Source organism: Leopardus geoffroyi, chromosome C3 (assembly GCF_018350155.1).
Source record: "Leopardus geoffroyi isolate Oge1 chromosome C3, O.geoffroyi_Oge1_pat1.0, whole genome shotgun sequence".
NCBI lineage: Eukaryota > Metazoa > Chordata > Mammalia > Carnivora > Felidae > Leopardus > Leopardus geoffroyi.
In genome coordinates this window covers 9,575,898-9,598,953 of record NC_059338.1, presented here as the reverse complement: position 1 = coordinate 9,598,953, position 23,056 = coordinate 9,575,898, and the positions used below count along the sequence as shown (strand labels likewise).

Below are 23,056 nucleotides of genomic sequence, written 5' to 3'. Positions count from 1 at the left end.
AAACTCAGAATCCTCAAGGAAGAGTCTGCACGATTCTCGAGATGCCCTCTTGCCAACTTTAACCACATTTTTCTTTTCTCTGTTGAGACTTCAGGTAAGATGTCACAAAGGGCGCTGTGACCAAAACCTGCTTGAAGATGACGCCTAAAAAACGTGCCCACCTCTGAGGACATCCTAAGGCACTTTCCTGGGGCACCATAGTTTAGCATCTCCTGGGGCAGGGTCTTGCAACCTAAGAGGGCAGTGCTGGATTTGAATGGCCTTACGAGCAGACTCACGCCTTCTTTCCAGTCCCCACACAGGCAGAGAAGAGACTTGAACAGCACAGACGACGTTCCTGGACGAAATGGGCACCCGAGTACGATGAACACCACGGATCTGAATGGTCTATATGATTCAATACACGAGCCCCTCGGTTTCCAGCCCTGCCTGTGTGCCTGATTCACCTGGCAGTGTGTTACAAAGGATTTTTCTCCCTAGACCTACAGAATCAAAATTCTCAGGAATGGACCGCCCTTTTCAACACCCCCCCCCCCCCACTTTGACTGTAAAGAGCAGCTTGGAGAACCACTTGCAACAGATTGTAGCGGGAGAGAAAAGGGGGCAGCTCCGATCGGCCCTAACGAAGGCTCTTTTAAAGACTTCCCAGGAAGACACAAAAGCGAGATCACTTCAGCAGTCAGACTTCTGGGGGCGCTCTGATAACCCTCCTAGAACCACAGGAGCCAAGCAAACGACCTTAGCCCAGCCACTCCACGCCGCCCTCCGTCGGGATCTGCGTCCCACCGCTAGATGGCAGGCGCGCACCAGACAGCCCGGCGGCAGCTTTGGCTCAAATCCGTCGCCTCCTGGAAAGCGGAGCAGGACCGCATTCCTTACATACCTTGCGGGACTGCTAAAGCGCAGTGAAGGTGTCCTGAAGGCTGGGCAAGTCCGAAGTGACTATTATCGCCATGAAAGCCGAAAAGTTCAGGAACTGGAAAGAAAGTACAGGGCGCTGATGAGGAGGAATCCTGAAACATCCACAGGTGTTACTACCTGACATGAGAAGATTCTGGACTTTTCCGCATGAAACCCACCCAGACGCGTGGGATTTGTAGGCAGAGGCCACGCTGGCGTTCCCTGGCCCCGGGGGGCAGCCAGGACTCAACACACACTCATTGAACCCCAAGCCATTGCCATTCTGCAACGCGTCAGAGGAACCACTGATGTAGCCCAGACAAATCTCTGAACATCAGCTGGCCTGCAGGGTAATGAGTTGTGCGAAGCAGCTTCGAGTTCTCCTGCCCCCTCACCGCCAGTCATTTAATGGAGAACATATGTCTAGGTTTACTCCTAACTCAAGCTGATTCATCTGGCTCTGTTATTTTAGGTACGTAGTTTATTGAAAGAAAATATTAAGTATATCTACAGGCATAGCCGAAGATTCAACAAGTGGGTTGACTTCATTATAGATGTTAAGAAGTGGTCTTTTAAAATTCAGCTTCAAAAACAGAAATCTTAAAGGGGCGCCTGGGTGGTTAAGCTGCTGACTCTTGGTTTCGCCTCAGGTCATGATCTCCCGGTTCGTGGGTTCGAGCCCCGCGTTGGGCTGTGTGCTGACAGCCGGAGCCTGCTTGGGATTCTTCTTTTCCTCTCTCTGCCCCTCCCCCACTTGCGCTCGCTCTGAAAATAAACTTTTAAAAAAGAACAAATCCTAAAAGAAAGAAAAAAAAAACCATATTCTACCATCAGAAGTTGGTTGAAATCCATCTCAAAGAGAATTTTCCCACCTCCCAGATCCCCTTCTCCACCCCTCCCCACTCCTTAGAACCTTCAAGCAGGTCCTAATAGGTTTATTTTCAACTGAGCCCATGAAGGGTTTAACTAAAGCTGCACCAGCCAAAGCAGTGTCTCCGAGCTGTGTTCTGTTGGCTCAGAGGATGTTGTGACAGAGGGTGGAGAAACAAAGCCAGTTTGCTAAGGGCTTAGGTGTTATTTAAAAGCACGGCAGTCTTGGGGTACCTTGGTGGCTCAGTAGGCTGAGTGTCCGACTTCCACTCAGGTCACGGTTGGTGGGTTCGAGCCCTGCGTCAGGCTCTGCACTGCCAGCTCAGGACCTGGATGGTGCCTGCTTTGGATTCTGTCTCCCTCTCTCTGCCCCTTCTTCATTCACACTCTCTCTCAAATATAAGTAAACATTAAAAAAAAAAAATTATTTAATAAAAAATACAAGTGCCAGTTATTTTACCAGCAAAAGGTGGATTTGCTTGGAAATAGCAAAGAACGGCGAGCCAAGATAAGCTACCTGTAGCAAAACCACAGGCAAGTGCCAGAACGGAGAGGTATGGTCTCTTATAGAAGAAAGGGGAAGTTGGGAAGGCTGTTATGAGCAAGCCCATTGGAGCAAACTGGGGGGTGGGAAGTATAGTGGCCTCCCATTGGCTGGGCTGTTGCGGCGGGAAAGGAGGTAAGCCTTTTTTCCTCCAGGGGGAGAGTCCAGTAGGATCTCCCCGCAAGGTCCTCTCTTCCGGTTGGATTTGCAATTGACAAGTGGTAAGGCGGTAGGGTGCGTATATACACCCCACCCACCCCTGCCAGACCTCCTGACTCCACTGTAGCCCATGTTTCCCTTTATTAATTTCGCAGCACGTTAATGAGGGTGATTCAGTGTCTGGGAGGCAGGGGTGAAGGGATGGAATCCTAGAGGGCGCAGAGGTGGTGGGGGGGGGGGGGCAGGGAGCCAAGAAGAGCGCAAAGGCCAATTATCTTACAACCTTTGGTGGTGGGTGACCTAGTCATTTAAAAACAGGGAGCTATATCGGGCGCCTGGGTGGCTCAGTCGGTTGAGCTTCCGACTTCGACTCAGATCATGATCTCGCGGTCCGTGAGTTCGAGCCCCGCATCAGGCTCTGTGCTGACAGCTGGGAGCCTGGGACCTGCTTCGAATTCCAGGTTCTCTGCCCCTCTGACACTCGTGCTGTCTCTCTCTCTCTCAAAAATAAATAAACATTAAAAAAAAAAAATTAAAAGAACAGGGAGATATATGTAAAACCTTGACGCGAGCAGAGTTCCTCCCGGAAACATGTTTGTCAGCCAAAGCACTCGCATATCAAAGCGAATTTCAAGAACCCTTGCCTCAGTTGTGATCATGTGACCTCCGTACTACTCGTATGGCAAGACATCCCTTGTTTATCAAGTTAAAATGTATTAGAAACGTTGGCTCGCTTGCAGAACACTCCCAGAACAAGTTACTGGCAACTCAAGGTTTTACTGTATCTGCACTGGTTAATATGTATCAATAGCTGTATCGCTCAGAGTGCTCATGCACACACACACCCGAGAAGTTTCGCACATGGTTATAACAAACCTCCTCCACCACCACCCCCATCAAGTTCTCTACATTTGGAAGGTTGTTTGGAGTTTCAATGTGGGCGTGGAGGAAGGGGTGGCGAATGACCCAGGGCAGACCGCCAGGCAGGAGCTGCACTGACTGGGATACTCAGAAGCAGAACATCCCAGAGATCAGAAGCCTCCCAGAAAGCTTGGCCCTGGCTTTTGGGGACAGGGACAGGGACCAGGAGAAATGCCCAAGTGTACGTCTGTCCAGGAGCCCAGGCCAGCTGCGGTCTGGGGTCTGGCCCAGGACTGCCGGGGACTGAGCAGCTTAGTGACGGCAGGCCGCGTGCCCTCCACCCCTGGCCTCAGTCACTGCTCCTCCTGCCCAAACCTCACAAAGGAGACAAGAATTGGCTCTTTTTCCGTTCAGACTTTATTTACAGCAAAGTACATAGTATGCGGTCATTTTTGTTAACTACTAACAATAAAGGCAGGGCGGTAGAAAGAAAGGGAGGAAGACCAAGTATCTGAAAGAAAAAAAAAACAAACCCAAAACAAAAAATGCCTACGTCTTTATTTAGCTACTCACCCTGTTCCTGAGGCAGGACCAGCTAGGCACTCGTGACCTCTAACTGCAGCAAGGAAGCTGATCTGAAGGCCAGCCACCTGGAGGCCCAGGAGGGCAGCATGGGGCCCAGAGACCAAAGACCAAAGAGCACTCTGAGCCCCAGACTGACTCCAGGCCTTTTCCCAACCTGCTGTCTCCCTTGTTTCACTGACACCAAGCCTGTTGCCCCCACCCCACCCTGAGACAGGGGAAAGGCAGCGTCAGACCGAAGTCCAGCCGGTCCTTCCCAGAAGCACAGCCCTGCGATCCCAAACGTGCCCTAGGCTACTGACCCCAGCACGGTCCCTTGGTGCTGGAGTCGCTGACAGGCAGGTGGGAGACTCCAGGGCAGGAACATTTCCCTGCAAGAATCTGCTAGTTCCCTCCGCGGGCCTTCGGTGCCAGCACAGGTCAGGGGTGCTAAATCGAGGAAGCTGTACCAGGTCAGCAAAGGAGGGGCTCCACAAACCAACTGGGCTCCAGTCCCTGCTGGTTCCCACCTGCTCGGGGGAATACGCAAGCCTTCAGCCTGACCTAGTGACCTCATGAGAGACTGGCAACCCGCCCTGGGCCTGGGGACAAGCGTCCAGTGCTGAGCCCAGCAGGGGCGGGTGGGCAGCATCCGCGGCTGAGACCGGAGCGGGCCGTTGCGGGAACGACTGGTTCTGAAGAGTGAACAGGAGACCCTTCCCTGCACCCGCCCCCTGGCCTGTTCAGGGGCCCACCTCGAGGGCCTACCTTAGGCACTCCAAAGGACACCTGAGGTCCAAACACTTGCGTGTTCCTTACACAGACTCCAACCTCTCTGTCCCCACTGGCCTCCGGCTGCCCAAGGAAAAGAAACCCAGGTCAGCACAAGTTCTATTAGCGTGAAAGAGTAGGAGGTCAGGCCTTCCCATGACACGAAGCTTGGATGTGTGTTCCCTAGACACTTGGTCTGTGGATAATACCTGGGCAGGGGTGAGGGCAAGAAGCAAGCACCATTGGGCAGCTCTGAAGCCACGGGACTCCCGTGCACACATGACCAACATCATCCCCACCCTGCATGTCGGTCCCTCCTCCCTGGGCTGCAGACAAGACCCACAGGACTCAGGTCATGGTCTCTGGCCTAATGATCCTACCCCTGACTCACCAGTGGAATCAGAGATCCCAGGGCTCTCAACACACCAAGTCCAGGATTTGCCAGATAGAAGGCTCAAGCTCAGATACTCAGTTGACTAAATGCTGGGGTGGCCACACAGGGGCAGACTCCTCCCTTCCTTGCCCCAGTGCCCCCAGCCAAGCCACCAAGACCTGGGGACAGTTTTACCTGGAGGCAAGGCAGGCCTAGCACTGTTTCCCAGCGGAGACACTGGAGGCTTGGTCCCAACACCACAGGTAGATGAGGAAGCAGCTAAGAAAGTCAAGGCTCAGAGATGAGAAGAATCCATCTTCCAAGGCAGTGGGACAGACAGCCAAGGCACTAAATGGTTTGGCACCTGGGAGCTTCAAGTAAAGTTGAATGTGCTACCCACCGGAAGGCCAAGGCTCCCCCAGACAGGAGTGGGCTGCCCCTGGGCACAGAGAGGCCCCGTCAAGGCACGAGGCCTTGGGTCCTCAGGATCCTAACCCAGGCCTGCCACCCACGCTTCATGTCAGAACTGTCGAAGGCATGACGAGAAAGATAATACGGACTCTGAGACATCCAGAACTGGCCTTCAACGTGGGCACCTCGGAGAGCCTTCTCCTGCTCCCTCCAGAGCCTGCTGCGGTCTCCTGGATGACTCAGGGGTGGCAAAGCTCTGCCGGGGAGGAGGTTTGACTCTTTTGAAACAGCAAAACAGCATTAGAGTCCAATGGAATCCAGAATTGGACGGCGGTTTAAGTCTCGGGGGCAGTGCGGTGTGGCGGGAGAGTGGCTGTGTCAGGTTTACCTGAACGGCTCCAATGGGCTAGGACAGCAATGGAGGGAGAGGGTTCCCCAAAACGTTTCGGGCCGTGGCCTCCCAAGCACTGAGAAGGTCGAGGAAGAAATGCAGGCCTCTGACTCATCTGCAGTTAAAAGCTGAGGCTTTAGGACTCTACACTCCTCAGTCTCGGTCTCACTTAGTCCCTCCCACTTCCTGCCCCCCATCCAGCAAGGATCATCAGGGATCTGTACTTCTCCCAGAGAGGGAGCCCTCAGGAAAGGTGGAACTCTACCCAGTAACTATGGCGACTGTCATGCTGCGAGTGACAATTCCTGCTGGAAAGTGCGTGCTGTCCTCATCCGGCAGCCAAGCCCCGCATCTCGGTGAATAACCCCTGCAGGGCTGTCGCCACCCTGTGAGGGGCCACCAAGTGTCTTGCTGCTAGCAGAAGCCCTCCTCTGAAGCCCGAACTCAAGAGGCCACCTGTGCTCTGCGATCTGGGAAAAGGCCCAGGGAATCGAACCGTAGACATCCCCGGGAGGCGGGAGGAACCAGTGTTTCCTCGGACGCTACAGTAGGTACCTTGCTACTCTCTCCTCCCCATATTTTACCAGGAAATGGTCCTATCAAATCCCTGTCAGGGAAGGAGAGAGAGGCGGCGCTGGCTTTCGGAGAGCCTGGGTGGCTAAGGAAGGAGACCCTGAGCTACCAGGCGGCCAGAGGTGGGGCATCGGGCAAGAAGAAAACACAGAAGACTTGTTTCTCTTCAGTGGGCCTCTTCCCTGAGTTTGATTTTTGAGCTGAGGTCTTGCCTAATTTCCACTCAAAAAAAAAAAAAAAAAAAAAAGAAGAAGGAGGAAAGAAGAAGGGGGTATCTCCTGTCAACGTGTCACAGAGCTCCTGCTCCGGGAAGGTGGCACTGTGGCAGGGGGACAACCCAAGGCTCCCAACTCCACTGTCACTGAGTGGCACAGGCACTCAGGGCCACTCCAGCCTCCCACACCGAGGCCTGAGCCTGCCCCGCCTGGATCCATCACAAGGGCAATCCCCACTGGACCAAGACTCCAGCTCGAGCCCCCAGACACTCAAGTACAGGCCCTCCTGCAGAATACTTACAGCAAACAGCTTTACAGTATTTGTACATTTACACAAAAATAGATCCTTTTATATATATATATATGTATTTATAACTGGTTACACGTTGGATTCATAATTAGGCATCACCAGTAGTAGTTGGCACAGTTTATCATTTAAGCTCAGGGTCAAATTCGGTTTCATTGCGCCGCTCCAAAGCACAAAAAGAAACAAAAACAGAGAAAGAAAAACCAAAGGCATGTGACCTCCATGGTGTTTTCTTAAATACAGCAATGTCATAGGAAACCACGTGTACAGATGAACACCGCCTCCTGATCCCTCCTCCTGTCTCTTGAAGGTAGGGGCCGGGTCGGGGGGAGACAGGGGTCAATGCGGCCGGCTGCTGGACTCCGAGGACTGCCGCTTGCGTGACGGGATGTAGCCGTTGAGATAGCCATTGGTCTGCCGTTTGGAGAGCCCTCCGTTCAGGATGTCCTGAATGTGCTGCACGATGAGGTTGATGGCCACTGTGGGGCAGAGGGTGGCAGCGTGAGGGATGCAGGGCAGAGAGGAGACAACCCTTCTACCAGGGAACCCACCAGCTCCCCATCCCGGAGAGGCTGAGCCCACAGAAGGCGCTTTCCTCCAAAGGAAATGCAACATGGGACTCTCTTTTCTCAGCTTTAGAAATAAATTCTACGTCTCAAGCAAGTGATTAATGTGTCAGCGTCACCAAAATCGGAACAAGCATCAAGTGCTTTCTGAGACGATGCACAAGGAACAGGACAGCTCTTGTGCGGTCGTCTCCAGGTGGTAGAAAGCGAATGCAATCGTGAGGAAACAAACCCAAACCGAGGGCCATTCTACAAAACCACGGGGCCTTTCTCCTCAGAACTGCCAAGAGAGATTGTCCCCATGTTCACTTTCCAGAATGTGATGGGTGTTCTGCAGCTATGAATGAAAATGCCCTCCTGTTTAAGAAATACACAGTGATGGGTTGCCTGGGTGGCTCGGTCAGTTAAGCGTCCGACTTTGGCTCAGGTCATGATCTCACGGTTTGTGGGTTCGAGCCACAGCTCAGAGCCTAGAGTCTGCTTCAGATTCTGTGTTTCCTTCTCTACCCCTCCCCCACTTGCACTCTGTCGGTCTCTCTCAAAAATAAATGAACATTAAAAATAAAATTTTTTGGGGCGCCTGGGTGGTGCAGTCAGTTAAGCGTCTGACTTCAGCCAGGTCACGATCTCACCATCCGTGAGTTCGAGCCCCGCGTCGGGCTCTGGGCTGATGGCTCAGAGCCTGGAGCCTGTTTCTGATTCTGTGTCTCCCTCTCTCTCTGCCCCTCCCCCGTTCATGCTCTGTCTCTCTCTGTCCCAAAAATAAATAAACGTTGAAAAAAAAAAAAAAAATTTAAAAATAAAATTTTTTTTTTTTTTTTTTTTAAATTAAAATGTGGAACTTGAGAAACGTAACAGAAGACCCTGGGGGAAGGGAAGAGGAAAAAACAGTCTGAAACAGAGAGGGAGGCAAACCATAAGAGACTCTTAAATTACAGTGAACAAACTGAAGGTTGATTGGGGGGGGTGGGGAGGGCAGGTAGTAAGGAAAATGGGTGATGGGCATTGAGGAGGGCACTTGTTGGGATGAGCACTGGGTGTTGTATGTAAGGGATGAATCACGGGAATCTACCCCCAAAACCAAGAGCACACTCTGTACACTGTATGTGAGCTAACCTGATAATAAATATTACTAAAAAAAAAAAAAAAAAAAAAACCAAAACACTGTGAAACAGTTATCGCTGTAATGGACTCCCAGATGGCTCAGCAAAAAACAAAAACAAAAACAAAACTTTTTAAATGGCGGGAAAATTGAAATTAATGGAAAAGAGAATGAGAAGGCAGTCTTCTTACAGATCAACTGTGCCCCAGCCTGCCTCAGTCCAGAGCTACCCCTGCTTCTTAGACCAGTCCAAACCAACAAATAAACGATACTTGGATAGTCGGTCACTCTAAATTAAATTAAGGGACTGTGTTTTGGCTGAAGGGTGGCCTCAATGGGAGGCCTCTGTCATCGAGTGTCATCCCATTGTCATGGGAGTGACAGCAAGAGACAGTCTCCAGCCCTCTGGTTTCTACCAGAGAAGCACGACTTCCCATTTGTCGCTGGGCACACGCACGCACACACAGATACACACACACACACACACACACACACGTAGGCAAAGGGGCCTGTTCCCAAGGCCAGGCATGTAGGCAGAAATTTCTTTCTGGCTCCCAATAGCAGACCAGTGATTCGGCCCTGTCCATGGAGCCTTGTCTGGTCACCACATCCTGTCCCAAAGTCTGATTGACAAAGGGTAGAATAGAAGTTATGCCCTATGAGAGGACCCTCGACCAGCACTCACCTAGATTATCTGCACCTCTAGGAATGATCACATCAGCGTATTTCTTTGTCTGTGGAGAAAGATATTCACAATGCATTACAGGGGGGTTCCAGAGAAGCGGGCCCACGCCCCTGTCAATGTGAGGCTAAGGGGAAAGGGTCAGCCTTCCTACTACTGACCCCACACGGTGGCATAATTATCTTCTAGTCCCTTTCTCTAAACTACAATATATCAGCTTTCTCTTGATTTCTCATTACTAATATTTAATACAGTTTAAGCTTATGACCTACACAGAGAACGTGGTCTTTGAAACGAAACTCGTAATTGCTTTCTCCCTACTAAGAAAAATATGAATTAGAAAAACCCAATTGAAAAGGGAAGCAGTTCACCGTGGACGTGTGGACACAGTCTGAGAGGTGACACCATTAACCCTAACACAAGGGTAAACCCCGGAAAAACAACCCCCACTGATGACCACTTTCACTGGCTCTGTTATCACACTTGGGGGGGGGAGGGGGGGAGTAAAGCCACAATTCGAAGCATTCCCTTTTTTGTTTTTGTTTTTGCTTTTTATTTTACTGAGATTTTGTGGACCAATTTATAAATATGTCCTGGTGTATGACCCAAGTTTAGGTAAAGACCACATGACCATGACTTCAGACCATGGACATCTTTACTCCAGGCACCTTCTACACAGAAACCATTCAGATTCATGTGTGTCCGGCCCAAACCCAACCCGAAGGAGGCAATTTATCAGGTCCAAGGTCCTGGCTTACGTGGGAATGACCTGATCTTCTCTGAGCACAGAGTGGCTGGAAAAAGTAGAAACCACCCAGAAAACGTGCAGAACTTTAAGCTCCATTACAACTAAGTTAAACAGCAGAAAATTGGCAGTTACCTCTAATTTATGTACAATCACAAGTTTACCATGGGTTATTTTTAAGTTGAAAAGAGCAGAAGTCCTCCGACAGATAGATGGATGGATAGAATTTCCTGGCTTCTCAGCCCCCTGTGCTCTCTACCCAGAAACCTGATCCTGTGACCCAATCCTCTCTGGGGGAATGAATAGGGCATCAGCGTTACTCAGGCTGACTCAGAAAGTCCACCTGTCCCCGATCTGAAACAAAAAGTCTTGTCTGCTTTGACGCAAAACCCCACTAACAGACTTAAAGGAACAGATAGTTGGAGATCCTATTTTTCCAGGAGAAAGAAAGAAGTTAATTACCAGGAGAAACAGAGAAATTCCCACACTCAGCCTCACTCTACACCTCTTCTCAATGCCCTCATACTCCACTCTCTCAAAAGAGATCACCCAAGATCAGACTAAGTCCCAACATCTCCCCACTCTGTCTTACAGCCTAATGATTAAATTGTTAGGGAGTTAGACCATGGGGAGGCCAACCCGGGGAAGACACATGATACAGGTGCAGGAGTCTCCTGAGTTAAACGTTTCTCCCTGTCAAACGACGTCATCTCCTGCGTTTTCCTCCACCACTAACCTCCCACCACTCCACACCTTTTGTCCCTGGTGGTCGCCTCTCAACATTCACCTGTCTGTCCTCAGGAGGCTGAGGGCTGATTCACTAAAGCCTAAAAATGCCCCATATCTTCAACCTTCCTTCTCTGAAAGCCACCCCACCAGAGAGTTCCCAGCTGCCACAGGAGGAAAGATGAATCTATACTAGGGCAGAAGTATGGAAGCTTACATGGTGGGACACTTCCCATATGGGAACTTACACAGGGGCCAAAGACAAGCTCAAAGCGGGGGCTCAATGTCGTGGCAGAAGAGATTCAGAAGGAAATTTCTGGTAGCTGAGCCCTCCCTGCACCAATACGGCACCATCATAGACCTTTTGAAGATCCAAATGGCCGAGTCTGTGCTGAGACATGACGCACCCTCACACCTTGAGGCCGCCAAGCAAGGAGAGCAGAGCTTGCTGGAATCAGACAGCGGGACCCTGAAGGACCACTCTGACAAAGATGGCGGCCTACAGCTCCTGGGGAACACAGTGGTAGCACACAGAGCCCCAAAGGCTGCCCTTTCGTGGGACTTCGGGATAGAGGATCACTCAGAGAGGAATGGGATTCAGGCTGGGGCCTCCGTCAACTTATGTAGCTTTACTGGTACGATCAGGTTTTACATTCTAAATTCAACAAAAAACAAACCAAGAACGCAACTCACTGGCAAGCAGAATTCCTCAAAGGCAGGCTTGACGAACGTAATGTACTGAGATAAAATCTGCTCAAGGTCCCTCCCTCTTTCGCTGATGTCCCTTAATACTATAAGAAAAGGAAAAACAAGAATCAAGAAAATGGTGCACGAGCCAACACGTGTCTGCCCTTCAGGAGGCAGACCCAGCTCACACGGACTCCACGATTGATCTGGATGATTCACAGCCCGGATTCCCGAGAGACTTGACCAAGAGCAGGTCGGCAGCAGCTTCAAGAAAAACAAGTTACATTTTTATTGCTATCATCACACGTGGCTATGACCAAAGGCCGTCCAGCCTAAGCCAACAGTCTTCGTGTTTCAAGCAGCATTGGACCCGAATAAAATTTCAGCGTGAACGACATAAAAAGCAGGACAGTCCTACAGAGCTCGTAACAAGAAGTAGATGGGGCCCCCAAGAGGTGGCAGGACTCCCCAGCAAAGGAGCCCCGCGCACACCTTGACCCGTCTCCTCGCACTTACTTACCTGTGCACAGGCCACTGACCTACTGATGTACCACCTTCCACACCCGGCTCCCCCCACCTTCCAGCCCCCCAGGGTGGAGGGCAGGCAGAGGGTCCAGCTGCTGGGTCGGCCATTCCTGCTAACCTCAAGCATAGAGGTTTGCCAAGAGAAAACCACTTAGTGAAAGATGAGAAAAGCATGGTTTTAGAGATGGTGTGGCCACCCAGAGGGACTCATCATCGCCTACCTTCTTCCTCTCGGGCAGTGTTAGCCAGGGGCTTTCGTCAAACACCTTTATTATTTTAACAGAGTCTGTTGTCAAAAAAACAGAAAAAGGTCTGGGGCGCCTGCGTGGCCCAGTGGGTTAAGCGTCCAACTTCGGCTCAGGTCGTGATCTCACAGTTCATGGGTTCGAGCCCCACATCGGGCTCTGTGCTGACAGCTCAGCACCTGGACCCTGCTTCAGATTCTGTGTCTCCCTCTCTTTCTCTCTCTGCCCCTCCCCCAACTTGTGCTCTGTCTCTCTGTGTCTCAAAAACAAACATTTTAAAAAGTGAAAACAAAACAAAACAAAGCAGAAAAAGGTCTGACCCCCTAAGGGACCGGAATCTTAGTTTTCCACTCCATCGCTAACCACCCTGATCCTCAGTTTCCCCCAAAGTCAGCAGTGAGAGTTTGGAAGGAGAATCTCTCGGTGAAAACGGCCCCGCCCTACAGGTGCCATCTTAAATCTTAGCCCCCCCAGTTCCTCCATCTTCCACCCCCACCCCAAGGCGGGGTCCTACCATCAACAACCATCTGCAGAGGCCCCTCGACTCAACCATTTCTCAAGTTACAGACACAGCAGGGGATGAAACTCACTGCAAACAAACCGGGGAACACTTGTGAGTGAACTTCTGGAAAGCCACGTCTCCAGATAATTCTGTGCTTCCGCGCACCCCCGCACACAGGCACGCGCAGGGCAAGGGCGGTCGCGGTTAGGATTCAGGCTGGCATGACGTCCGTGAGATTGGATGGCTAGAAAACGGTCTCGGAGACCACACTCCAGAGAGTCACGTGATACTGCTACCACCACTTGACCTTTCTACCAGCTCCGCAACTTACAAGGACGTTTTCCCGCCCGCGTGAGCCCTGGTCACAAGATGGCTGGTTGGCCGCTAATGCGTCACCACTTGCCTCAGAGCCCCTCCTGGTCGCCCGCTGCCCCGCCCCTGCCCCGGGACTCCCCAGCCAGGAAGTGGTGCTCCCGGGCATTCTGACTCGGGGCCCGGCAGCTCGGCCACGAAGAAGGCCCAAGGGCGGCCACGTGGCTCACCCCCACAGGCCTCGAGAGCCCTGGCACGCCGGCTAACGAGCTCCCCTCGGCCAAAACACACAGGCGGCGTGGCCTCCAATTCTTCACGTCTCCAGGTAAAGTACAAAGAATAAAGGAAGCCGGAGCAAAGGGTTATCAGAGCTGGGGAAAAAACAAACACACGCCTGCACTTGGGCAGCTTTTACTTGAAAGCCCTGCAAAAGCCCGATGTGGGTTTGTTTCCCGTGCAAAGCATCACACAAGTGCTGGCGGCTTTAAGCAGCCTGGGAACCGTTGTCCTGCCCCACCTCCCCCCCAGACGTGCACACACGGGCACACGGGCTCTCCCGTAGCTGTGCCACGGCCCTCGGCCCCGGCCTGCAGCTCCCTTGTAACCGGCAGACCACAGAGCTTCACCCGCAGCGTCACCGAGTGAGGGCCGGGGAGAAAGCGGATGGAGCAGGAAAGTCACGGGAAGCCAGCTCTGCGGCCCAGAGCTGCCTCCCCGTCCACGATCTAGAGCAATGCAGGCAAAACTGCCCTGCACTTGAATCCTGACCCCACTCTTACCTCTCTGTGACCTTAGACAAGTTATTCAACCTTTCTGCACCTCATTTTCCTGAACTGGAAAACAGAGACAGTGATACGCAGAGACTTTCTCAAAGTCATCACTTAGGAACACAGGGAGAGGTACACGTGGGAAGACACAGCGGAGAAGGGAGCAACAGGGAAGACGGAGAGGAGCCCTCCTACAGTTTCCGCCCTGGAAAAGGAAACAGGAAATGGGTGAGGATGTTGCCCAGACACAGGGAATGTGCAAATTCAAAAGGCATCACCCACCTCCGCTCTCGGAGAAGCTTCCACCGCGTTATCGCCTTCAACAGCCCGAGACCCCTCCCTGAGCCCAGACAACACTGCGCGGAACTGCCCTGCTCCTCGGGCGAAGTCAGGAAACGGGGCCAAGCCAAGCACTGAGTCACAACAAGGTCTTGGCACAGACCGGAAACTGCAGGGACTCCAAACCAGCTCCTTGATGATCACTCTGACCTCGGCACATTCGCTTGGCCAGGAAAGACCCTTTCAGAGGAGGGGGGTAAAGAGCAGGAAACTCACTACACGTTCGCCCACCTTCCCCGCCTGGCTTCCACGGCAGCCTTTCCAAAGTGCTCCTTCTGGCCAGCCAAAGCCAAGAACGAAATTCAGAAGGCCCCAGGATAAATACAATTCCTTGGTGGTTAAGCCAATTCACTTTAAAAATTAGTCAAGGGGCACCTGGGTGGCTCATTTGGCTGAGTGTCCGACTTCGGCTCAGGTCATGATCTCACGGTTCATGGGTTCGGGCCCCACATTGGGCCCTGTGCCAACAGCTCAGAGCCCAGAGCCTGCTTCGGATTCTGTGACTTCCTCTCTCTCTGCCCCTCCCCTGCTCGTGCTCTGTCTCTCTCAAAAATAAACATTAAAAAAAAATTTTGTTTTAATTAGTTGAGGAGATGTGTTACTCTAGCAATAGAAGAGACTGACCGTCCACCAGAGCCCTGATGCTATGGGAACCGGACATAGAGAATTATGGCAGGAGAGAGAGTAGGGGTGTCAGGGGACCTTGGACCCCTGCCTCAGTTCTTCCCTGTCCCCGAGTTCAAGGGTGGGTGGGAGTCAATAACACACACGGAGGGAAGATGAAAGCTGGAAGAAGCCAATTCCCCAAAGTACAAAGGGTTCCCATGGGATAGAGGGAGGTCTTTCCAAGGCTGCGTGGACCAAAGGCAAATCCCCCCTCCCACGGGAAGGTCAACTTTGATCATAAGGGTCACCGGCCCAGGAAGTATGACACACAGAAGGGTGAAACTGCGGCACCAACTCAAGTCTCCAGGAATGTTCTTAGGCCCAGCAGCTGCTCCTGACTAACCCACCCTCTCCCTTACCCCACACCCTCCCATCCCCCAAAGCACATGCCAGGCATGGTTTTGGTCCTATGTGGACAGAGTTTGTAGAAACAGCATGTGGAAAGGCCCTGAAAGTCCACCAGGAGAATAACTCTCCAGCGGGTGACCTGAGAAGACGGAAGGCGTAGGAGAGCAAGTGGGAGCCTCCCTGCAGGGGTCATTGAACCGACCCAGAGAAACCCCACAGGAGGCCACCACCCTCACTGTCACAGAAGGATCCCAGCACCAGAGAGCAAGGGAGAATTCTCTGTGTCATCGGCGCCATGATGATCCGTTTGAATTAAAGGCCAAGGTCGTCTGATTTCCAAGGGCGCTGAATTCTCTATTCCCAAATCTTGGTCCTCATCTCCTGTGCCACACCTCACACGTCCCGCGCCCTCAAGCATAACTTCAGCCCCTGGGACTTTAGTACCACGCGCTGACCAAATGAAGGTATCAGCCTCGCATCCCAGCTCGTGAGCATGTGACCGCTCACAGGTTCCGACTAGTCCCGCCGGGAAAACTCAGGAAAACAGAACACCCACCATCTATCAAAGCGGACTTCCGATCTAACCCAGCAATTGTTATCAACTAATGCGCCACCCGGCATTCTACCCACGTTATCTCTGATCATCACAACCCAGGGGTCCTGATCTTGACATGATCGGTCGACCACTGGGGTGATTCCTATTTATGAGGGACAAAGAAGTTAATGCATAACCTGCCCGAGGTCACACGTCTAAGAAATGGTGAAATCAGGATTTAAGTCCAGTTCCTCTGATTCCAATTTCTTCCCCTGGAGCATCACACTGCTTCCCTGATTTGGCAGACTGATGGGGACATCCAGCAGATCACCCAAGGCAAGGCCTGGCTTTGGGGACTGAGGTGATAAACCAGGCCCTGGGACAGCTGTGTGATGGACTGGCAGCCTCAGGCCTCGATTATCTACTAAAAAAGACCACGGAACTTCTTACCTGGCCAGAGTCCTGACCCAAAAAACAGGCTTGCCTCCCTCATAAAGAAACCCAAGCCTGGGAGGTTACAGGAGTCACAAGGGCCACCAAAGTCACAAAGGTAGCTGGAGGCTATGGGGCTAGAATACGGGCCTCCTAGTCTCCTTTTATCCATCATGGAGTTCTACCCCTCCCCGACCCCACCTGGGAGTGGAAGTGTACCAACAACTCACTTAGTAGAGTGCAGACACTACTACTTGGGAGGGCAAAACTCATTTCCCTGGATTCTGCTGGTTTCACTTACAGTTCTTGCCGTGAGAGGACTGATGGAGATAAACTCCAAGTTGGTTTTGTGAACCGAGAAGAGAAAATGCCACAGGCTCTGAGGTCAGAAGGCTCTGGGTTGGAGCTTACAAAACTCCAAAGTGCCTAGGATTTGTTCTGTGACTAGGAGCCACCTTGTCACTTCCTAGGTCATGTTCCTCTTCCACACGATGGGGACTCGAAGCCTTCCTCGCCCCCACCCGCTGCCCCCATGGGGGGTGTCCTTTCCTAACTCTGCTGGTACCTTCTCACCCCTCCCAAAGCCCCCCAGCCCTCCCCTCCCCAGCCCTGCTCAAAACCCCTTGGTACCTCCCCCTCCTCTGCCAGGAAGCAAATCAGAAACCACAGTCCCCACAATCTGCATCAAGCAATTTCTAGTGTCTCTAGAAATGAATGCACGAGCCCCGTGTGTCTATATTTGCACCATGTGACTTCTTGGGTTGTCTCGTCATCACTCTACCACACCCTGCATGAAGCTTCCCAATCCTTCTGGTGGAGGCAAGGGCTCTCCTCTCCACCGAAGGGCAGTTCCGTGTCCTTGGGACCCCCTGGCATGGGGACTTGCACAGGCACACTCCCAAATAGCCCTGCAGAGGAACTGACCGACCGACTTTGCTCCACAGCCGGCTGGACAGAATGACAAAACCTCCACAGAGCTTTCTGGAAAATCAAGGGCTAGAGAAGCAGCCTGGTGCCACAGGCACAGGGCACTCCTGCACCTACACCTCCTACAGTTAGCTCCGGTGTAGATTACGATGCCTGTGGGAAAACCAGTAGGAACTGGGCATTTAACCAAACCTTTTTCCAGCGAAACCAAAACGTAAACCTCTCGTTTCACCTCCGTGACCTCACAAGCCTTCCACACAAGCACTTCCGTTATCCGAAACAGTGACTAATCCCTTCTCAGAGGTCACCAAATGTTTGGGCAGCAGGATGCCCTGGAGCTGACTGGACTCGGCTGGGCTGGGCCACCCACGCGGCCACTGGGGGCTTTCTAGAACGCACCTCTGCGGGAGAGCCGCGTGTCGGCATCTGTGTCCACGAAAAGCTTCATCTGGAACAGGTCTCGTACTTCCTGGGAGTAGAAGGCCAGGATCCCTTCAAATAGCACCACGTCTGCGGGGTAGACAGTGACCGTCTCCTCCTTCCTGCAAAACACAGAACGCATGACGGGCCGAACCGGGCAGGGTGGGCAACGGGGCGGGAACAGCATCTGTCTGGGAGTCTGGGGTCCTTTCCTACAGCAGGACCGAAAGGGGGTAGAGCTAACACAGCCTGGCAGAGCCCTCGGACCACCACTGAAGACCCACCAAAGGGCCAGCAGCACCGGGGCAAAGGTCCCCTTTGACCAGTTCTTCTGGGCTCTGGCCATAAAGCAGAAATCGAAGCCCGTCATCCCTCTCCTTGGAATAAACAGCCTGCTGTTTGTTGAACGCACAACAGAGACAGATAGAAGCAGATGCGATTTCTTCTTTTCTCCGGAGGCGTCTGGGGGAATGCTCTCGTGCACGGGCATTTATGGAACCTAACCCGGAGCTTTCACAAACAGAACCTCACAGTTTTCTCCCAACAACCCTACCCCTTCCCCGCTGTCCTGAGGCAACTGGAGAAGAGAGGAAGGGCCGGCAGGGAGGGAGGGAGGGAGGCGAAAAGGAAGTTGTAAAGAGAAGAGAGGGGAGGAAGCATCTCCAGGGAAGGAAAAACTCCCGAGCTCTGTGGGGTCGGCCCCTACAGCTAGCAGCAGCGCCGTGGCATGGCATGGCATGGTGTGGCCGTGGCCGTGGCCGTGGGGTCCAGGGCTGCAGGGCGCTGCTCCCTCCCCCTCATCACTGATGCAGGGGTCCTGCATCACCACCTACCCCACAGGGCTGGGTAGCCCAAGGCAGATATTAGCAAACAGAGGGCTTTTCAAAAGCAAGGCGGGCTGGGCAGGTTCTGTGGCCGAATGCGATAAAGGGAGGCCGTGGGCCGAGCTGCACCTTGCCTGCATTTTCAGAGCATTCTTACCATCTGACTCTGTCCTAACCACCCTTCGCTGCACTGTCACCTACTGCCTCTTGCTCCAAAGTCACTGAAAGGGAAGTCCTGATTACCACTGCAAGGTTTACTCCTCACGCGGGCATCGGTGAATAAAGCATTATTTTTTAAGTTCCTTAAGACGATACGTCCATCGGGGCGCCTGGGTGGCTCAGTCCATTAAGAGTCTGGCTCTTGGTTTTGGCTCAGGTCATGACCTCACGGTTGGTGAGATCGAGCCCCGCGACGGGCTCCATGCTGACTGTGCGAAGCCTGCTGGGGATTCTCTCTCTCCCTCTCTCTCTGCCCCTCCTCCGCTCATGCTCATCAGCTCGCACGCTCTCTCTAAATAAATAAATAAATAAATAAATAAATAAATAAATAAATCTAAAAACAAAACAAAAAAAGCCAACAAGGGCACCTGGGTAGCTCAGTCGGTTAAGCGTCCAGCTCTTGGTTTCAGCTCAGGTCATGACCTCACAGTTTCAAGGGTTCGAGCCCCGCATCGAGCTCTGCACTGGCAGTGTGGAGCCTGCTTGGGAATCTCCATCTTCCTCTGCCCCTCCCCCACTCACATCGTCTCCGTCTCTCTCAAAATAAATAAACTTTATATAAAAGAGAAAGGACAGGGGCGCCTGGGTGGCGCAGTCGGTTAAGCGTCCGACTTCAGTCAGGTCACGATCTCGCGGTCCGTGAGTTCGAGCCCCGCATCAGGCTCTGGGCTGATGGCTCAGAGCCTGGAGCCTGTTTCCGATTCTGTGTCTCCCTCTCTCTCTGCCCCTCCCCCATTCATGCTCTGTCTCTCTCTCTCCCAAAAATAAATAAACGTTGAAAAAAATTAAAAAAAAAAATAAATAAATAAAAAAAAAAAATAAAAGAGAAAGGACAAGAGGTTTATCTGTGCAAACACAGGGAAGCCAGCAGCTACCAACCCAAGAGGATGCACTGAACTTCCCTCCCATAAACACTCCTCAATTCCTTCTTAGCTCAGACCCTTGGGTTCCTGTCTAATTTCCAAGGCAGGCACTGTTAGAACAATGCCAAAGTGGCAGAATGTGGGGTGTAAATGACAGCAATAAAGGACCAGGTGAGTAAGGTCAGAAGATATTCTCTTAGAACAGTGATAGAACTCCAGATTTTTGTTTTGTTTTGGTTTTTCTGAGAGAGAGAGAGAGAGAGAGAGCGAGCGAGCACACAAGATGGGGGGAACGGGCAGAGAGAGAATCTTAAGCAGGCTCTGTGCTTAGTGTGGACCTAGGTGCCGGGCTTGATCCCATGACCCTAGGTTCATGACCTGAGCCGAAATCAAGAGGCAGACACTCAACTGACTGAGTCACCAGGCGCCTCAGGATGGGCTTTTAATTATAGAAACATTTGGCCATCAACAGATGAATGCACCGATGTGATTTATACATACAATGGAATATTACTCGGCCATCAAAAAGAATGAAATCTTGCCATTTGCAACAACAGGGATTGAACTAGAGTGTAGTGTGCTGAGCGAAATTAGTCAGAGAAAGATAAATAAATGATTTCACTCATATGTGGAATTTAAGATAAAAAACAGAGAACATAAGGGAAAGGAAGCAAAAATATAAAAACAGAGAGGGAGACAAACCATAACAGACTCTTAAATACACAGAACAAACTAAGGGTTGCTGGCAGGGTGCGGAGTGGGGGATGGGCTAAATGGGGGAGGGGCATTAAGGAGGGCACTTGTTGGGATGAGCACCAAGTGTTATCTGTAAGTGACGAATCACTGGGTTCTACTCCCGAAATCATTATTGCACTATATGGTAACTGACTTGGGCTTAAATTTTAAAAAATAAAATAAACTACATTAAACAAAAGAAAATTATAGAAATATGTGGTAGTAAAAGATGAAATCTAATTTCCCATTAAAAAAAAAAAAAAAAACTCCACCCAAGAGGCACTCAGTCAGTTAAGCACCTGACTTTGGCTCAGGTCATGATCTCGTGGTTCATGGGTTCAAGCCCCGCGTCAGGCTCTGTACTGACAGCTTGGAGCCTAGAGCCTGCTTCAGATTCTGCGTCTCCCTCTCTCTCAGTCCCTCCCCTGCTCATGCTCTCTCTCTCTCTCTCTCGCTCTCAAAAATGAATAAATGTTAAAAAAATAAATAAATAATTCCACTGGAGAGAACGAAGTCAAGGAATCAAGAAGAAGGTGGAATGACAACCAGGTGGGAGAAGCCTTCAAAACAGCAAAGGGCTGAAAACAACACTTACTGAGCAATTTGTAGCCCAGAATATGGAGCGACTACGTGCGGTTGATATACCAGTCAGAAGTTTAGCGTCTGCCTGGGAAGTCCTGAGTGAGCAGAGTCCCTGGAGGCTCGAAGGAATTTGGGGGGGGTCTGGCCAGGAGCCCCCTGCAACCACGCAGAGGGAAGGAAGACAGGACGGAGGTCAAGCCACACTCCTCCATTCCTAATCAGGAGCACAAACACAGAGCCACGGAAGGGACAGGACTGAGAAGCTCTCCCGAGAGTTCAGTGTCCCATCTCTGGTGACCTCAGCGCCCTCACACCTCTCTGCACGGTCCAATTCAAAGTAAACCAGGAGAGAAGAAAGAACAGTTTCCTTTGTTCTTCTTCCTGTGTCCTCTGCCCAGCCCCTTTACATCTTATTCCAGGAACAACAGGTCAGGGATGTGAATCAGGACAAATACGTAGTCCCTCACCTGAGCCCAAATTCGTGAACTTGTCCCTTCAGAGTTAGCAAATCGTGATGAGCAGACGGTCCCAGGAAGCGCTGGGTAAAGTCCCCAAGCCGTGCCCACCCACGCACATGCTAACAGGCTGCAGTGGGTACCACACAGGGGAGGACCCTGGCTGCAACTTGACAAACAGGAATGCTCGGGAACTACAAGGAACAACGCCCAGCCCAGAGCAGGTCACTTACCGGGAATGAGAGACAAAATCATACACGGGAATCTGTACTGTTTTCCCTTCAGTGATTTCTTTGAGTGTTTTGAAGATGAGTTCATTGTCAAAGGCATCTGAAGGAAACCAAACTGTTAAAATGTTTCTCGATTTTAAAACGATTTCTCCTATAATCTTACACATGTAGTTCATGTATGTATATCACACCCTAGAGGAGCATATACACCCACCCCAAAAAGCCAGATCTCTACCCAAAGCAGAAGGCAAACTCCCTGTGACTCAAAATAGAACACATGAATGAGTTCTGAGACCCTGCTTTTTTTCTACCTTTCTATCCCACCCTTGGCTTCAGACCTCACTCTCCTCCAAGTTCAGCTGCTGCCTTGGGCACTGGCATAAGTTAACCTGGAAAGCATACTTGTGACACGGGGAGGCAATAGGTTTAGATTCCAATGGTTACAAGGACCCAAACCAGTTAAAGGGCAATGTGCTGATCTGGGACCATCAGGGCAAAAATCACTCTGTCAGACATCCTGGACCCTCCTTAGTCCTTTCTGCCAGTGAGTTCCACACCATGCCATGCACACGTGTGTGCGGGTGGGGAGGAGGGTGTGACACAGGCTTCGGGTCAGAGGAGGCAGACGTGTTTGTGCTAGCCTGTGTCTGGCCAACCTCAAATAACAGACTCCTATGGAGTCACCCTCGTTCAGATGCAGGTTCAATCAGTATTTACAAAGTCATGCAACGTGTGATGTGTTTCAAAATGGCTTCTTTAATATGAGCCCCACCATAACCCCGCAACGTATTTAGTAATCCTCCCTTTTACAGGTGGAAGCAGATTCCAAGAGGTTAAACAACTCCCTCAGTGAACCAGCACACAAACACACCTTCAACTCCTGACTCACCCGGGTGATCAAAATTGAACTGGCCCTTCAAGGCTTTGGCCTTCTGCTCCGAAGTGAGGACACGGTAGAAGCTATCCTGGCTCAGGATAACCACCTGCTTCTGGCGACAGTCCACCTCATTCTGTCCCAGGAGCTGCACAATCTTAGCACAAACGGAAGACTGGAGGAGAGAACAGAACACCAAGGATTAAAGGGGAGTGCAGAGTCACTAACTCATGAACATGCCCTAAGCAAGGCCTTCTGGAAGGAAAACTCCAAAGGCTACCATCTTGTATGATGGATTAGAAGGTTAAAGGAGAGAGACAGCCTGCCGAGAGGGAAGTTTGGAGGTCCCAGAGTCTCTTCCTCCCTTTCCTAAATGTGAGCAGTAAGGGAGATGATTCATTTTCAGAAATACCAAAAAAAAGCTGTGCTGTTTAGTTAACGGTAGGTTTACAACCTATTGGAAATATGTACGAATCCCGCCAACAATGGGTATCCAAGCCTTAGACACTTCACTTCCTGGTTCTTCTTTCCCTCTCTGTTTGCAGACTTATTTTCACAGGCCATACAATGAGCATGCGCCAAAGAACAAAGGGAGGAGGGGCTGGAAGTCTCTGGGTCACCACAGGGAATGTACATTGTTACAATCAGACAACTTCTTGCCTTACGTGGGCATAGGGGACTTCCGGGTCAGTTGTAACCTCTGTAGTACTCAGCCAATGAGGAACCAGGGGAGGGACTTGCCTCTGTAGTACTCAGCCAATGAGGAACCAAGGGAGGGACTTACATGCTAGGAGATAAACTGTCTGCTGTAA

At 51.4% G+C, this 23,056-nt stretch overlaps 1 protein-coding gene across 3 annotated transcripts in view; it reads right to left on the bottom strand.

Annotated features, from left to right (window-relative positions):
• Nucleotides 1-3,733: 3,733 nt before the first annotated feature.
• The window catches only part of UCK2 (uridine-cytidine kinase 2), an 80,475-nt gene continuing 61,152 nt past the window's right edge, over nt 3,734-23,056 (bottom strand). For all 3 annotated transcript variants that reach the window (XM_045455425.1, XM_045455426.1, XM_045455424.1), the window contains exons 2-7: nt 22,260-22,419; nt 21,374-21,470; nt 17,442-17,584; nt 11,451-11,548; nt 9,290-9,338; nt 3,734-7,415 (exon numbers count right to left, since the gene is read on the bottom strand). In XM_045455425.1, coding sequence (XP_045311381.1) covers nt 7,276-7,415; nt 9,290-9,338; nt 11,451-11,548; nt 17,442-17,584; nt 21,374-21,470; nt 22,260-22,419 — 687 coding nt within the window. In that variant the 3' untranslated portion in view covers nt 3,734-7,275. The remainder of the gene's footprint in view (nt 7,416-9,289; nt 9,339-11,450; nt 11,549-17,441; nt 17,585-21,373; nt 21,471-22,259; nt 22,420-23,056) is intronic.